We start from the raw sequence: 18227 nt of genomic DNA, 5'->3' as shown, positions 1-18227 counted from the left end.
ATTTATGTAGCTAAACTATCTTTCCAAATATTTTATGAACATCCTACTAGTAGAGATAAACTGTTCCTTGTATTGTATTGTTTCACAGTGCCTGCAATGGTGCTAAATATTGCAATCCACACATTACTGCCTACTTTTTTTACTTGAAGATTTACGCCCTTCAGTTTGAATTTCTGGATGCTGAGGAATGTAGATTTCCTTGGGGACTTCAAAATATCCTGGAAGGCTCACACTTGTTACGTATGAAATGAACTTAGGCTGCTTTAACTTTGAGATATTAAAGAGCCTCGAAGTCTGCAAATAAACAGAAAGAAAAAATTGGAATGTAATTCTCGTACCCTTTAACTCTAAAACACAAAAGAGAGCATTATGTATTTAGACTCCATATTTGGGGGAAAATCAACTGAGGACCTGAATTTGTTCATTTCTTTAGGCATGTTATTATTTAATTGGTGAGAGACAACACTAAGATGTTTCATGGAATTAATGGAGTCATCCTCTAATCCCCTGTTCTAATGCTTTCAGTGCTGACACAGTCATTGCCTCAGGAAGAAACCATTGCATTGGTGAACAGCATTGAGAAAGTGCTTCCCTGCTTCAGTTAAACCTTATGCATCTTAACATCTACCCATCAGCTCGAGTTCTCATTAGCAGTATAGTTAGTCCCCTTTCTCTTGCTGATCATAATTGTGTAGGGGAAAAAACAGATATAAACACACACATACACACACACACGCACAACTAGGTCCTGCCCCTCCCCAGACCTCCAAACATCTCTTTTAAATAAGTTTCGTATTTTTACTGCTTTCACCCATTACTTATATGATATAGTTTACAACTCACCCCCATGCATATGCTCATCAAGACACAACTGAGTTCAATAGTGCGCTTCCTAAAATAGAACGCTGAAGAGAAATGTAGCTCTCTGTGTGAACCAAGCAATGCAGAGCACAGAGATAGGTGATCATTTATTTTGATCTGGATGCTCTACTGCTGACAAAATAGTACAGCCCCATGGCTGGACTAAGCGTGTTCTTGGAACCAGACTACCTGCAGATATACGTTCCAGCTCTAAGTAAGATTGGCTTGGTAATTAACCAAAGCCACAAATCTTTATTTGTAAAACATGGGTGATAATAGTACACACTCCCTACCCCTGATGTATTTAAAGTATAAACTAATGCCAGGTGCTTGGAGCATATTTTAAGAATTCAATAAATATTGGCTGTCGTTATCATCGTTGTCATTGTCATTATCATTATCATCATCAATATGATCCTGATCATATCATTACTCATCAAAAATAAATGTTAGTCCCTTTACAATTATCTCATTCACTGGGCTCATGATCTATAAAACGCACAAGAATTTTCCCCCACAAAGTCCCATTTTGTACCTACTTTATTTTGGCAAGTCAAATCATGTAAATGCAGAAATTTAAATTAGTTCAACACAACATTTATCACTGCTTGGGTTTGGTTTGTTTTTCTGGTCATTGTGAATAAATAATCTATTCACATCAGCAACTTGCTCTTTACTCTAAATACATATTGTCTGCCTTCTAGATCTTCAAGCCATTCGAAATAATATGTATTGACACAGATCTCTGCTTAACCAAATTCTAGACATTCTCCTGGAAGCCCTCTTCTCAACTAGGCCTCAACCTTGGCATACATATAAAACCTGCAGAGCCACAGAAGTGGGCATGTGCAAGAAGTGAGAGAAGATTGATGGATGGGATCTGGATTTAATTGATGCTTATCCGCAGTTACTTTAGAGAGCTTGCAATTATAAATCCTTTCTCTCCCCTTTGAGATGGAAATCTTCTATCAGCCATAACTGTCTTCTCAAGGACCTCGGAAACCTCTCTTTGGAATGTAAACCTTCACAGAGATAATGCTCCTGGCCAGCAGGGGACCTGGCTGCAACTTGCATCACTACCTCTGGGCATAAAGATTCCATTTATTTATTTCTCCTGACGATAAGCATCAATGAACAAATCCAGATCTCATCCATCACCGCTTCTCTCCCTTCTTGTAAATGTTCACTTCAGTGAATCTTCTCAAGCCCCTAGTCATTCTCCCTCCTTACTTTTTTTCGTCCTCCCCTAAAGACTCCCAGTTACTGCTGCACATTAAAGTTTTAATTTCATTTCACACTGGAGCCTCCTCCCTGCTGCAGTAGTTAGTGAATAAACTCTATCCCCTTATTGCTTTAACTAGTGCCCAGTTTTATCTTTCACAACATCAGTTAGGATTACTTCATGATTTGAAGGGCACTTGAATTGCACAAATACAGAAAACTTTTTCTTTACCCTTTCAGATCCTCACCAAGGAGATCTTTCAGAGTTCCTTTTTAAAAAATATCAATCCCTGGCTGGTGTGGCTCAGTGGATTGAGCATGGGCTGAGAACCAAAGAGTTGCAGGCTCTATGCCCAGTAATGGCACATGCTTGGGTTGTGGGGCCAGGTCCCCAGTAAGGGGCGCATAAGAGGCAACCACACATTGATGTTCCTCTCCATCTCTTTATCCCTTACTTACCCACTCTTTAAAATAAATAAGTAAAATCTTTTAAAAAATAAAAGATATCAAATTTCAAAATTTCTATGATTTTTCTTGACATGTATCCCAGAGTACACAGCATGGGTTCTAAAACATAAACATAAGGAAGCTAATAGAAAATGTAAGAAACCTTCCCTGTAGGCCCTGAATCGTTCTACTACCACTAAGCACATAATTTAGAGTTGTTTTATTTATGGGCAGAGAATATGAATTCAATAAATGAGTGCTAAGTGAATGCCAAAAATCCATACTCCTGACAAAAGATTCTGTCTCTTACAGCAGCAGTTCTCAACCTTTTTGGCACCAGGGACGGGGTTTTGTAGATGACAATTTGTCCACAGATCAGCAGGTGGGGGATAGTTTCAGGATAATTCAAGCACATGACATTCAAGCTCACCTCCTGCTGTGCGGCCCCATTAGCTGGACAAGTTACTAACAGGTACTGATCTGTGGCCTGGAAGTAGGGGAACCTTGTCTTACAGTATATAGATATCATATGGCTATTACCCTATCAATATTTCAAAATTCAGATTTCACATTGTTGTGTAATACATGTCAGTTTTCTACATATAATCAATTAGATTTAGTTTTGAACAAATATATGTCAAGGTTGATTTTAGATTTCATTATGCAGTTATTTTATGCTATAGCAGAACATTCTAGACCTTCATTTATTGCATTGTATGAGTTCATGTCAGTACATCAAGAAGCGAAGACCTGATCTGGAGGCTATACAGGGCAAGGAGAAGAGTAGTGGACTGAGAAGTGAAAACCTGGACCCATTTTTATTCTGTCACAAATCACTGGTGTGAACTTAAGGCACTATCTTACTATTTTGGGCTCTTGGTTTTCTGGTCTGTAAGAATAAGAGGTTGGATGATGTGTCTCTGAATGCCTTTGATTTGTTTCCCAGCTTTAAAATACAGTAATGTCTCTGCCCTGATCTGGGTTGTAATCTCTGCCCAGTCACTGAGAGCAACTTAGGTCTTTTTATACCTCACTCATTCCATTTTTTGTATTATAAGTGCAATCCTATCTGCTGTAAATGTCTTCATGGGGTCATCAAAATAATTTCAAAAGCGCACATAGAAGCTTTTTGGAAAAAAAGGTGAGAGTATTTTAAAATGTATCTTTACTGTTCTGCTGCAAAAAAAAACCATTAGCATTATTGTATTTCAAGAGTGCACTTGACTTGAAAAGAAACATTTATGACTAGATTTATGTAAGCACTATAAGATGTGCTGTAAGTTCTGCTGGTTTTCTTAAATTAACACATTCAATCCTTTGCTATTTTCTACACTTAGAGTCTCTGCTGAAACAAAAAAAAAATGCATGGTCTTCAGAAAATTCAATGAAAAAAGCAATCTTCAGGGGAAAGAACTTTCAATTTAAAATTGTAGAGACCACTTAAAACATTTCATATTTAATTAAAAAAGAAAGAACAAAAGTTAGCCCTAGTTGGTGTGGCTCAGTGGTTTGAGTGCCGGCCTGAGAACCAAAGGATTGTTGGTTCGATTCCCAGTCAGGGCACATGCCTGGGTTTTGGGCCAGGTGCCCAGTAAGGGGTATGCTAGAGGCAACCGCATGTTGATGTCTCTCTCCCTCTCTCCCTTCTTTACCCTCTCTAAACATCAATTTTAAAAATCTTTAAAAAAACAAAGGTTACTCATAAAATATTATCGTTACTATCCCTACCAATACATTCAGAGAAGTGCACATGTAAAGATATTCATCCTGCGAATGAGAGAAGGAAACAAGGATAAGTGATCAACTCTGAAAAATCCAGCTATGAGGCAACCTGGATGGAATCAGCCTATGTACAATGAAGACTTAAGGTTTAAAGTGGCGTCCCTTTGTTCAGGCCCATGTTCAATTCAATGTGACAATGACAGTACCTCTCACACACAAGTCAGTACAGGGTAAACAAAAAATGTGTAACGAAAGTTTTTCGATTTCTAGGCATTCACATCCTAGAGAAATGGGTACATATAAAAATAAATCTTGTACACAACACGATTTGATAAATAAAATAATTAAAACAAAAGGTGTGCTGGGTTGCAGGGAGAAAGCTAAAAGAAGAGAGAGAAAGAGAAAGACAGGAATGATATACATGCATAAATAACAGAAAGAAGATTTATGGGCAAAATCCATCTCCTTCAAGCATTTTTTCATTTAAATAAAATGCTTAGACATGAGGTAAGAATGAAGAAAATTGATTTTAAAAAAAAAAGAGCCCTGGCTGGCTTAGCTCAGTGGGTTGAGCGTGGGCTGCGAACCAAAGTGTCGCAGGTTCGATTCCCAATCAGGGTACATGCCTGGGTTGCAGGCCATGACCCCCAGCAACCGCACATTGATGTTTCTCTCTCTCTCTTTCTCCTTTCCTTCCCTCTCTAAAAATAAATAAATTAAATATTTTTTTTAAAACAAAGTGGTTCTTTTTTTTTTTAAGATTTTACTTATTTATTTTTAGAGAGGGAAGGGAGGGAGATAGAGAGAAACATCAATGTGCGGTTGCTGGGGGTTATGGCCTGCAACCCAGGCATGTACCCTGGCTGGGAATCAAACCTGGGACACTTTGGTTCCCAGCCCACGCTCAATCCACTGAACTACGCCAGCCAAGGCTAAATAAATAAAATCTTTAAAAAAAGAAAAAGAAAAAGAGAGTGCACCTGCAATTCGATAGGCTTAAAATTTGAAAAGGCCACATATTGAAAATTCTTATTGTAATAGTGTCCTAAAACTTGTACCAAACCTTCCAGATTCACTGTTCTATAGCAGAAGGAAGCATTTTGGTATGAGCTGAAGAGAACCATCAGCTTCTTAGATACACAGTGTTGGTGGGTCAGTCCAGAGGGTATCACAGCCTTAGGCCTTGATATTTCTGAGCTAAGCAGAACTTTAAAATCCTGCTCATCCATAATGTAAGAATTACTGTTTAAAATCTATGATTAGGGCTGCATTGATTATAGCATTCTGACAAAAAAATCATCTCTACAATGCTGAGTATTTTGTTCTAATATATGTATATGAGGGTCATTCTTAAACAAGGATGAAAACACATTATTTATTCTTTCATTGAACAAAGATTCTGTGACCACTTTTGGCAGGGCACACACTTTTCTAGGCACTGGTGATACGAGAGTTAACTAAACAAATATCTTGTCACAAATTCTCAGGTGATAAATTCTATCCAAAATGAAAACTGAGGGAAATTTATGATTTGGAGAGTGCCCTGTAGTGGTAAGTGATGCTTTTTAAAAAATGTCAGTTGATAAAGCACAATCTCATGGATAGAATTCAAGCAGATCTGCATTAAATGAAGGACTCAGCCTCGAATGCCAAGAAAAAAGTAGCATAGGGAGTGCTCATGGGCCATGGGGAGCATACCTTGGCCATTTGAAGAACAGCAAGGAGACCTGTGCTGAGGGGATGGCTGAGTGAATGGGCTCCAGAGGAAATGTTGAGATCAGGAAAAGAGGTGGGACTGACCAGGAGGGTCCTGAAGACCATTATAAGAGCTTGGTTTTTATTTTGACGTGAACTGGCAAAGCAGTAGAGGAGCAACATGAACAGGTTCACAATTTAGAAGACTCACTTTGACAGCTCTGTGGTGACTAGAATGTATTTTATTTCCATTATAAAATAGAGTTCAAGGTATAATAACAGAGTCTACAGTAATGGTAGTAATAATAATAACAACAATGCCATATATAGAGAATGCGGGTATTATATACCAGGTATTATGGTAAGCATTTTCTATAATTATCTCACTTATTTCCCATAATTAGCAATATCTCTAGAGTAAGAATATAAAAATCAAAGTTTGATGATTTTTAAGTAACCAGCCCACAGTCACATGGGTAGGCAGGGTTAATGTCTAAATTCTCAGCCCGGTTATCTGATCCCAGGGAATGATCCTCTGTAGGTACACAACAGAAATACCCTGGGCAACTTGTAGAATATGCGCCCACTCACTCTCTTCCAGAGATCTGTATTTAATTATTCTGGAATGATGCCTGGGCATTCATATTATTTTAAGTTTTCTAGATTAGCATTCTAATGTGCAGCCAGAAGCAAAGACAACTATGAATTAAGCGACTATAGTGCAATGCCTAAAATTAGTAGTATGCATAGATACTACTAATTTAGTTATTACTGCTAAAAGTAGTAGTAGTGCAAATCTTAGTTGAATGCTTTCTGTCAAATTGATTTTTTAATGAGGTAAGAAAGAAAAAAAGCTACTGATCTGTCTTTTTGGGGAAAACCAGCATACATCCTGGTTTTTTTTCTCTCTATGTGTAAATGCTCTGATTAAGTAACAGCTCTGTAATTTTTAAAGAGAGAATAACTGAAGTCTATCATCTGTCCACTCTCACCTCAACCCTGGTCAGCCCCAGGAGGGCGATGGCCACACGGATGCTACTGCTCTCCAGAGTGCCGGTGAGCAGCCTTCGCTGGTACTCTACGTCAGACATCTGCCTCTGTGCAGCGAAGGCCAATGCCTTTTCCTTGGCCTCATTAGTCAGTGGTAATATGAGCTCCACATCCATTGTTTCTCTGGGTTTGCATTTCAAATACAGAACTGAATCTTCCCCATTAAAATCTAGGGGAAGCAAAAACATTTGTGACTTCAATGACCATGTATACCTTTGACATTATCATTCAGAAAGGATTTGGGGGTCTGAAATATAAAACTGCAGCCGTGGCCTTCCTTAAACACAGTAAAAGTAAACTGGTGACACATTCCTAGTACTACTAATTCAGTAATTCAGGGATATGTCTTCAGGAATTAAAGATATCTTCTTGGTACTCTGTAAAAAGAGATCCAGTTAAAGGTTCTTTCATAGAAATGTCATCAACTTGATCAAAAATTCAGTAACCACTGTGCTCCTAAAAGTGATTAGAAGGTGGTAGGGTGGGGCTAGAAATAAATGTAAAGAAAGACATCAGTCAAGGACTGGCATGAACTGTCATTTTCTTTCACTAACAATCTTACACTTTAAACTAGACTATTATATGACTGGTATCATAAAGTTACAATGTAATTATTAATGAAAAAACTTGCTATGAGGATGCTTAGGTAACTGTATGAAAAGCAGTCCCATCCTTCAACATAATAAATTACATAAAACATACACATACTCTACCTTCTGGAGGGTATTTGTACTTATTACTCTGTAAAAGTGAGGCAGTCCTTATAGGTAGGCGGGAAGGCAATGGGACTGTAACTCTTCCTTCCACAGCGTATATTAATTCTCCAATCTAAAACACAACCACACAATAATATTAAATTCAAAAAGCTCAGAAATTAGGATAAATCTATCAGCTGCAAGAAAAAATCTGCATGTTATAAAAACATCATTGCACTGTGTATTTTTAAGCCATATATGCCCTCAATGCATGGAAAAGGGTAAGGCTGAAATATAGGCCACCTAGTACAAGAGAAACTCTGTATGCAGCAGAACACAGAGGTGACTTAAGAACATCTCAGGATGACACTGACAACGGCTGATCTTTATAAGTACAAATATCCATTGTAGACTGCTATCTTAAAACAAATAAATGGTCAAACAAGCAAGAATGTTTTTCCTTCAATGTGTAATTTATTGTCGGGGAGAGGCAACATCATTTTTGCAGGGTATCTTCAGTCCCCAAGAGTCTATATTTTAAAGTACAGGTTTTCTAAGTGTCATTTGATGGATGACTGGATAAAGAAAATGTGCTACAGAAAGAAAACTGAGTAGTATAGAATAGAATACTACTCAGCTGCAAGAGAGGATGAAATACTGCCATTTGTGACAACATGGGTGGATCCTGAGAGTATCATGCAAAGAGAAGTCAGTCAGATGAAAAGAACCATGTGATTTCACTCACATGTGAGATAGAAAACAGAAAGCAACAAACAGACATAACAAAGTCATAGACACAGGCAACAGAATTGGGGTTACCAGAGAAGACAGTGGTTGGCAAAAGGATAAATGGAATCAAATACGAGGTAATGGAAGGAGACTAGACTGGGTGGTGAGCACACAATGGAATATACAGATGGTGTATTATTGAATTATACATGTGAAATTTATATATTGTTATTAACCTATGTCACCCCCAAAAATGTAATTAAAAAAAATAAAGTACAGGATTTCAAAACAGGCAGTGATAGTCTTAAGATCCTTTAGATAAATAAGTAATTAGGTAAAAAGTACAAAAGTCTACATGGAGAGAGTGAAAACAAAAGTGGGGTCAATGCAAAGGCAGCAGCGTGATACAGAGAAAGATGAAAAGAGGTGGACAAGCCTACTTCTAAACCTGGCACTGCCACTTATCAGCTACTAAGCCTGAGGCAAGTTTACTAATGCTCTGAGTTCTGGAGCAATTAGTAAAATGGGATGGACAATATTCCTTCATTTTAGGGACCTAGAGATTAAATGAAAAGAAAGGGGAGAGAGAAAGCCTTAAGAGATATATCACACAATCACAATGGATGAATATTATTTAGATCTTGATTCTGAAGGGTAGCAGAACATGTCACCTCAAAATGTGATTATAGGAGTTCGGGCCACCGCAAATATGCCACTCTGGTATGTTGGTGCTTTTGAGCTGTAGGCATGTGAAAAAAGGAAAATTCAGGGAAAGACTTTTTCTGAATTCCTCTTTATCTGCCTTAGAGACAGGTCCTCCAACAGGAATGCAATAGTCATAAATCCCTTCCCTGGGAGTTTCATCAACCAAAGAAGACTGACTCTTTTCACAGGAGAAGAGACTAGAAGTCAGTACTATCCAGACAAACTTGGTCACAGACTATCATATCTCCCATATATTATTCTATAATCTTTCCTAAAAATCATTTACTTTGCTAAGAGGCCGACATCCCCTCGCTACTTTCTTTAATAAGATGGTATTTAAGCTTCAATTCTAAGCTACCTTGGGGAGTTACTCAGTTTTCCTGGGTATCTCCCATGTATACATGAGGTATACATGTTAATAAACTTCTGTTGTTTTTCACCTGTTAATTTTTTAACATGGGTGGGAGTTCTCAGCCAAGAACTCAGAAAGGTACAAGAAAAATTATTTCTCCTCCCGTACAATTCAAATAAAGAAATTCAAAGTACAATGATGTAAAAAATACAAATGATCATGAGACAGTCAGGGAAATATGAACAATGCTTGGATAGTTGATTTTATTAAGGAAAAATGACAATATTTTTAGCAGTAATGGTATCATGGTTTTGTCAAATTTTTGTTGTTGTTAAGACAATTACTGAATTATCTGTGGGTAAGATGATGTGATGACTGAGATTTGCTTCATTATAATCATGAAACATACTTGGCCACACACTGTTGAAGCTGAGCAAAGGGTACCTCGGGGACTTACTGTTACTTTATTTCTACAACTGTGTGTATTTTATATTTCCATAATAAATAGTCTTTAAAAAATGCTTATGCCTCGAGAAGTAGAATGACACAAACTAGACATGTATTGAGGGCTACATGAGGTGACACATATTAGGAACCTAAGTCTTTGCTTGGCACTGACCAGGCATGTAAGGGATCTGCTTAAATGGAGTGGGACTATTTTTGGAGAGCAGGCTCCCCAAACATTCAAGTGCATATGAATCACCTGAGGATATTGGGAAAATACAGTTCTGACTGGAGAATCAATGAAAATAAGGACAGGCAAATTTATGTTTAAACCACACAATGGAGAATCTAGTACCAACCAGTATGCACTTGTGAGAGGCATGCAACTAACCACTGAGAAAGCAAAAGAAAACAAACCTAGATTTAAAGCTGGAGTTGTAACTAGTTTGAACTATACCACAGTCTTAAAACAATATTAACCATATGCTTGAGAGACTACTCCAAAGATAACTTTGAGTAAGCAATATATGTAAATAGTATAAATTTGTCACATAGTAAAAATACGTATTCTAAAATATTGTGACTGTCTTAGATAAATGAAATGACAAAAATTGAAAATTAATCTGGAAACAAAAAATAATAATTTCTGATTGTAAGGTCAATTTATTTATAGTTCATTATCCCTCCAACTGAGATTTATTTAAAATAAAATTAATCTCATCTGCTTTTACATGATAATGTTCCATAGAATTTTATTAATTATGACCCATAATTACTTTCAGTTCATGCTGATGAAATTTGGAAAATTCTGAATGTTTTAGATTGTTCAGCATTTAAATCTGTGCACTCCTGGTAATAATTAGTATATTGTATATAATTTTCACATCATAATTTTTCCTAAATAGCTATGTATTTTCTAAACATGAACCCAGGCTAGCAATCTGAATTGTGTTGTGATTTCATGTGTATTTGACCTGAGTGGTTAATATTGATGTACAGTTTCCAATCATCATTCAAGAAGAGTACATGTGCATAAATTCAACAGAGACTGAGAAAACAATATATTAATATTTACTTATATTTTTCCCTTTTTCTCACCCTTATTTTTATTTAAAAATCAGTTGTTTTACACAAAATATAATATAAGAAATAAGACTCAGGGAGTTATAGTTATCGTAATTGCATGTTTTTGTAAATTTGCACCTGAATGAAACCTGATCTATAGCTTGTCTATGCCATGAAAATGAATACCAACCCATTGGAGTTGATACAAAAGGAACAAACTGCTATTTGCCAGAATATTTTTCTTAAATATAAATTATAAACGGCTTCCTAGCCTTTGACTAGCCAATGGAAATATCAGTAACTAAGAGTCCATTCAATTCCACTTAAATCCACATATTACACAGACAATATATTAGCATTTGTCAAAACTTATTTTGTTTAACTTGTTTACTTTCAATATATTCTTTTTATTTAAAAAAAAATCTTATGCTCTAGCTGGTGTAGCTCAGTGGATTGAATACGACCTGTGAACCAAAAGGTCACCAGTTCAATTTCCAGTCTAGGGCACATGCCTGGTTTATTGGCCAGGTCCCCAGTAGGGGCACTCAAGAGGCAACCACACATTACTGTTTCTCTCCTTCTCTTTCTCCCTCCCTCTCTCCCTCCCTCTCTGTCTAAAAATAAATAAATAAAATCTTTGAAAAAAAAACAATTAAAAATGTTGCATGTTTTGCCTGTGTCAGAAAATTATTCAGGAATATAATCTGTAGTATTTTTTAATTAGTTCCCTCTACATTTTGTGAAATAAAATCAGAATAAAGAAGAAATACTAATGCAACAAAGAACTCTTTTAAAGTTGAAAAGCCCCTTATTTTCCAAGTCTGAAGGCTGTGGCAAGAGAAAAAAAATTATCTGACATCTAACAGCTATTCTAATAGTCACCAACTACCTTTCCTTTCTGCTCTTAATTGATATTTACCAGTTGGCATGTTTAGTTGGATTTATATTATTATATTTTCCAGGAAGATACCACAACCCATGACCAATTATATAAACCCTCACAAAATGTATTTTGTTCTTCTTTTGTATCTAGTTAGATGAAGTCCTCAGATAACACAGTTACGTGCAACATTAGAAGACCAGCTGCTAATGACCCAGAAAGGAGGAACACACAAACTGAATTGGAAGGAAAGTTTGAATTCCAGCTCTGCCACTAATTAGCTGGGTAACTTTACATAGGTCATGGATGCCCTCCAGATACAAATAACCTCAATCTTTAAAAAAAAAATTAAGCATTTCTAGACAGAAAATCCCCATTTTTACATAGGTCTTAAATTCTACTTACATTTTTATCTTGGACCTAGATCTTACTAGGTTTTGTAATTTATATTTGAATTGGCTGAACAAAATTATATAACTTTGATAGCTTAACTGGCACATGAGAGCTAAGCTAAAATTCTAAAATGTTAAATTCTGTACACTAGAGAGGGATCATTAATCATGGTATATTACTATTTGACTCTGCCATAATTATAATATGAAACTGACCAGTAAGAATAATCACTGTTCTTTTAAAATACTATTTATCATTGAATGATTGAGCTAGGAGGCTCAGTAAGGATAAGAAGTATAAAAAGATTTATATGCCTGCACTTAAAAGTTTAACTTTCATAACACAATTTTAACAAAATCTTAATTGCATGCCTGACAGATTATTCTGCAGACATATTAAGAAGGCAACATATATTTAAATGGCATAAAATATGAACTGAATTTTTAATTTTTTATTTGTTTATTTTTAGAGAGGGGTAAAGGGAGGGAGAAGGAGAGGGAGAGAAGCATCAATGTGTAGTTGCCTCTTGTACCCCCTACTGAGGACCTGGCTAGCAACCCAGGCATGTGCCCTGACTGGGAATCGAACCAACAACTCTTTGGTTCGCAGGCCAGAGCTCAGTCCACTGGGCCACACCAGCCCCAGCTGAATTGATTTTTTAATTAAAATATAAAATATGTTATGGAAAAATACTTCATTCAATAATAGGAAGCTGGGCTAGACTCTAGAAATCATTGTGGTGATGAAAATTAACAATCTCTCTTCTCTTTTATTACCATATTTTTCAAAAACAGTTTCTATTAAAATTTTTGCCACCAATTTTCTCAGCAAGAAAATGAAAATGTGCTTCCTTTCAACTATGAACATCACTCAAATTGTCATTAAGATTGATATGTATGCCTTGGGATGATGTGGCTCAGTTGGTTGGAGTGTCATCCTATACACAAAAGGTTGGAGGTTCAATTCCCAACCAGGGCATATACCTAGGTTGTGGGTTCATTCCCCAACAGAGGCACGTATGGGAGGCAACCAATCAATGTTTCTTTCTCACATCAATGTTTCCCTCTCTCTCTCACTCCCTCTCTCTCCTCCATTACTCCTCTCTCTCTAAAATCAATGAACATATTTAAATTTTTTTTAAAAATTGATCTGTATTTTAAGATCCCTTTGACTCCAGAGGTGCTTTCTAAATCAAAGATGAAATCAGACCATACTTGTGCTCAATACTTTCTTACTTTTAAAAATGATAAGTTACTCAATTTTAAATTCACTGATCTCCTCCTTCTTTATCAATCTGACTTATACATCCAACCAATTTTCTCTCATGTCTAACAAACAATTCTCAGAAATGGCAATTCAAATGTCCACAAATTTCATGCCTAGCTGTTTTGCCTTACATTCTTTTTCAACTTTTCTGAGCACACTTCTCCCCAGCCCAAACTCTGTTTTACTGACACATTTTTTTAATAATATTTTTTAAGATTTTATTTATTTATTTCTAGAGAGAGGGAAAGGGAGGGAGAAAGAGAGGGAGAGAAACATTAATGTGTGGTTACCTCTCACATGCCCCCTACTGGGGGCCTGGACCGCAACCTAGGCATGTGCCCTGACTGGGAATTGAACCAGAGACCCTTTGGTTCACAGCCTGACACTCAATCCACTGAGCCATACTAGCCAGGGCTACTGGCAAATTTTGACTCATCCTTCTTGACCATATTCCTGTATTAGCCAATTGTCTCTGCTCTTCTATCATATAGAAATGCACTATTCCCTCTATTTGAGAAATGGTCACAAGCCATCTGGCTATGTTACAGAAGTGGACATTTTCGGCTAATTAGGACACTATGTATATACAAGGAGAGATTAGGTCTTGCAAAGGCTTCCTGTCGAGAGCAAATGAAATATGTTTTACTGTTAAAAAAAGCTTGAAAAATAATATAAACCACTCTCAAATAATACTCAGTTCCCCCGAGCTATAGAAATAACTTTCATAGCCCTGGCTGGCATAGCTCAGTGGATTGAGCGCGGGCTGGGAACCAAAGTGTCCCAGGTTCGATTCCCAGCCAGGGTACATTCCTGGGTTGCAGGCCAGAACCCCCAGCAACCGCACATTGATGTTTCTCGCTCTCTCTCTCTCTCCCTCTCTCTCTCTCTCTCTCTCTCCCCACCCCCTTCCCTCTCTGAAAATAAATAGATAAAATCTTAAAAAAAAAAAAAGAAAGAACTTTCATAAAACTGAAGTTAGTTTGCGTAAGTGTGAAATTACATAAAGATTGTAGCATAATATAATGCAATGTTTTTATCTTTGCATTCCATAAAATAAGCAGGAATTATAATTATTAAAGTATGTACATTAATTATGATTGGAGAAAGTTGCAAATTAATTGTAGAATATTTAACAAAATACATAATAGACTCAGGGAGAATGAAATGAGTGATAGTGCAAAAAGTCAGATGAGTGGTTCAACTTGCCTACATAAACATAAAGGAAACGGCCAGAGTGCCATACAATGTATTAATAACTGGTCTCTCTTTGGGGCGTGGGGCCCTGGTGTGGGACTGGACCAATTTTCATAAGTTGCTCAGAGATGCTGACTCCCATTCTACTTTCTCAAGTCAGCAGTACCTGGACATTGGTTTCAATTTGTTCTGACCAATTTTTGTAGATACAAAAGGACAACAAAGGACAGGAAGATAAATCTACCAGGGGAGAGAGGAGTCTGGTTTGGGTGAATACAAAGACTCATGATTGGTGGGTCAGGGTTGCTTAGGACACAGCAAGTGGCTACAAGTGGAACTCACTCTTATCCCAGGCCCCATGTCAAGGATCCCTGTTCGATGCCACTGACTCTCTCACACAGAAGATCCCAGCTATAATACCACGTGGTTTCCTATTTGGGAACCTAGGACTACACAGAGCAGATGTCCACATGCGTCAAGACATTTCTTTGTGCTTTCCAGTGTATGTGTGCCTTGTATGGGGGCCTACTAACTCCTTGCAGCAGACACAATTTCTCAGGGACAATTTCTCATGATTTAATCTGCCCCATCCACACACAGCACCCATTTCTTTGGATTTTGGGCATTCGATAGCATGAATTTTTAGATTTTCCCCTAAGGCAAGAAATTTGAGGGACACTGGTGGGAAATCTTATAAAACCACTTCTACTTTCAAACAGCTGTTACATAACTCATTTCATTTTCTTTTATTTGAAAGTTTAAATAAACCAGCCAAAGTGAAACAAATGGCTTTTCCTTGACAGCAGTGTTAGTAGAAATGTTTCTGTTTTACACATGGAAAGCTATCAAACTGAGGCCTAATTACTTCACAGTTTTTAACAGGTGGTTCTTAATAAATAGCAAAGCAGTTATCACACATTTAATAAGAACAGGAGCTAACTAGGTGGACTTGGATATTTGATTATCTATTTAAGCGTGTAATTGCATTTTTCAATATAATTAGCAATAAAATTGAATGTGTAAATTAATAGATGTGTTTTCTCCACATAAGTAATTATAATTCAGTGCAATTCTTTACATTAAGGGCATTATTTCTCAATTGATAGCCATACAACTTTATGATTATTTTTCTTAATATTTTTTCTAACAAGGACAAATTACATATAATCAAAAGTCGTGTTTCAGTAAATGGAGATGCCAAGTGTAATTCTATTTCGATTAATTTAGATAAAATTTATGGAACCAAATATTAATATTTCAATAGTTTATTTAAGGGATAAAATCAACTTCCTTATAGATTATTGAGAATTAACCCTAGCATTTTTCTAATGGTATATTATAAATTGATATAAAAAGGGATTGTGAAACATTTGACCAAACGACTATTTTTCACAAATTTTTATATAGAAGAATTTAGTTAGATCTTGAGCTCCTTTAAAGGAAATTAAAAAACAATATTTAGCATTACTATAAAAGAATTTTTTTCTAAATGAGAATTTTAACTATAAAATTAGACTACATTTTACATATTTCACAGGCTATATTGTATTTCACATGTAAATGATCCTATATCACTTTCCAATTACTATTTCATTTTACATACATTCAAAACATTGCATAATTGACACATAATTAATGCATTTAGGGCTATATCCTGGGTGCTATAAATTCCTTCCTCAGGTTAACATATTACAGTGTCTTTCTGGAAAGGGATAATGCCACAAACTTTTCCTCTATAGACAATCTGTCCCTCCTCAGTGTCTCTCTCTCTCTCTCTCTCTCTCTCTCTCTCTCTCTCTACCTATCTCCACTCTTCATTTCCTCCTTTTTGTCTCTTGGTCTCTCTCCTTCATTGCCTTAAAAGAAACAAGACACATGGATCCCTAATCCACTAGGAAATTAATTCTGCCAACAACTTGGGAGAAGTTGGGAGCAGCTCCTTTCTCAAATGAATCTCTTGGAGAACCCAGCACTGGCCCGTACTGAAAACTAGATAGGCCTGAAGCAAAGGGCCCATCTCAGTCATGTCTGGACATCTGACCCATTAAAAATGTAACATAATGTCTTGACCTGTATTGCTTAGTTGGCTGGGCATCATCCCACAAACCAAAAGGTCACCGGTTTGATTCCAAGTCAGGGCACATGCCTGGGTTGTGGGTTCAGTCCTGGGTTGGGGCACATACAAGAGGCAACCAGTCGATGTTTCTCTTACACATCAATGTTTTTCTCCTTTTCTTTCTCCCTCCCTTCCCTTCTCTCTAAAAATAAATAAATAAAAGTAGAAAGCATGTGACATAATGTGTGTGTAATTTTAAGCCTCTCAGTGTTTGGTAATTTGTTATGTAACCATAGATTAATACAGATAGGGCCACAACAAGGTGAAGTATGCCTCCACTTTGCTTCCGAGGAACTTCCTTATGCAGTCATTATAAAATGTACCCACAACTAGTGTAATGCTGCTTATTCCTGACAATAAACTCTTTGTTTAGCTACCAGAGGGCTGAAATTGCTATCTTCATTTCTAAAGTCTTCAACTGCCAACAAATACCTGTAGTAGTCATTCTCTTAAAGGGCCAGGCCAAGATGAAAGCACACAGCACAGTTTTGTTCTCACCTCCCTATTGCTGAGAATGATGACACAGTAGCGTTTCTGCATGTCAAAGGGAACAAAGGAGAGCACCAATCTGGAAGGCTCTTTCACTCTTAGGTGGATAGTTGGGGAGCAGAAGAACTCTCTGACAAAACTGGACCTAATTGCTGTGAAATCAAAAAGCAGAGTTTGTTTACATATCTTTGTATAAGTGCTGTTCCAATAAAGTAGCTGTTTCAATTCATGTTAAAGTTTTGGGATAAAAAACAAAATGTTCAAAGCATTAGCACTCAGATTCAGAAGATAATACATACATTTGTTAATAACAGTGCTGGTGATCCTAGCTCAAGCTTGGTATAACAAAAAAAAGTATAATTGTGATGCACTATTAAAGATGTCTTAATAAATAATTTCTTGAAAGGGGAACTTCATTAGTCTTTAAAATTAACTTGATATACACCTATAAACAGAGAAGCAGTCATCAAAGAGTCTTTAAAATTTTGGGGGACTATGTAATGGTTTGCATTACAGGCAGTAATGGGCAAATTGAACAGTTAGTTTTCAAAATGTCCACAAATTGTTCAACACTGCCTTGAATGTGGTGAAACTGTAGGTCAGTCTTAGTGATTTGATCCTAATGAACAGTATGCAAGAAAGTAGCAAAAGCCAAGTGGTGTGACTACTGACACAGGTCAGAAAAGGTAACACAACTTCTTAATGATCTCTCTTTCTTGGTTTGCTTGCTTTTAGAATCAAGTTGTTATCCTGGGAAGAGTCTAGGCCACGTGGAGAGGCCACATGTAGATGTCCAGGCCAATAGCTCCACCTGATCCCAGATGAAAGGCATTAATCATCAGACATGTGAGTGAAGCAGCTTTTGGAATGACTCAAGCCCCAGGCATGATCTGGCTGCAACTC

The 18227-nt window shown here is 36.8% G+C and overlaps 1 protein-coding gene across 1 annotated transcript in view; it reads right to left on the bottom strand.

Annotated features, from left to right (window-relative positions):
• Positions 1-18227, bottom strand: part of CFAP47 (cilia and flagella associated protein 47) — a 333438-nt gene that overhangs the window by 137818 nt on the left and 177393 nt on the right. Inside the window, 4 exon segments of the mRNA XM_045860609.1 lie at positions 135-294; positions 6939-7165; positions 7710-7824; positions 17334-17476. Coding sequence (XP_045716565.1) covers positions 135-294; positions 6939-7165; positions 7710-7824; positions 17334-17476 — 645 coding nt within the window.

Source organism: Phyllostomus hastatus, unplaced genomic scaffold (genome assembly GCF_019186645.2).
Source record: "Phyllostomus hastatus isolate PE091 unplaced genomic scaffold, TTU_PhHast_1.1 phas_scaffold_200, whole genome shotgun sequence".
In the NCBI taxonomy this organism is placed as follows: Eukaryota; Metazoa; Chordata; class Mammalia; order Chiroptera; family Phyllostomidae; genus Phyllostomus; species Phyllostomus hastatus.
The sequence above is the reverse complement of the archived record's forward strand: the minus strand, read 5'-3'. Positions and strand labels throughout refer to the sequence as shown.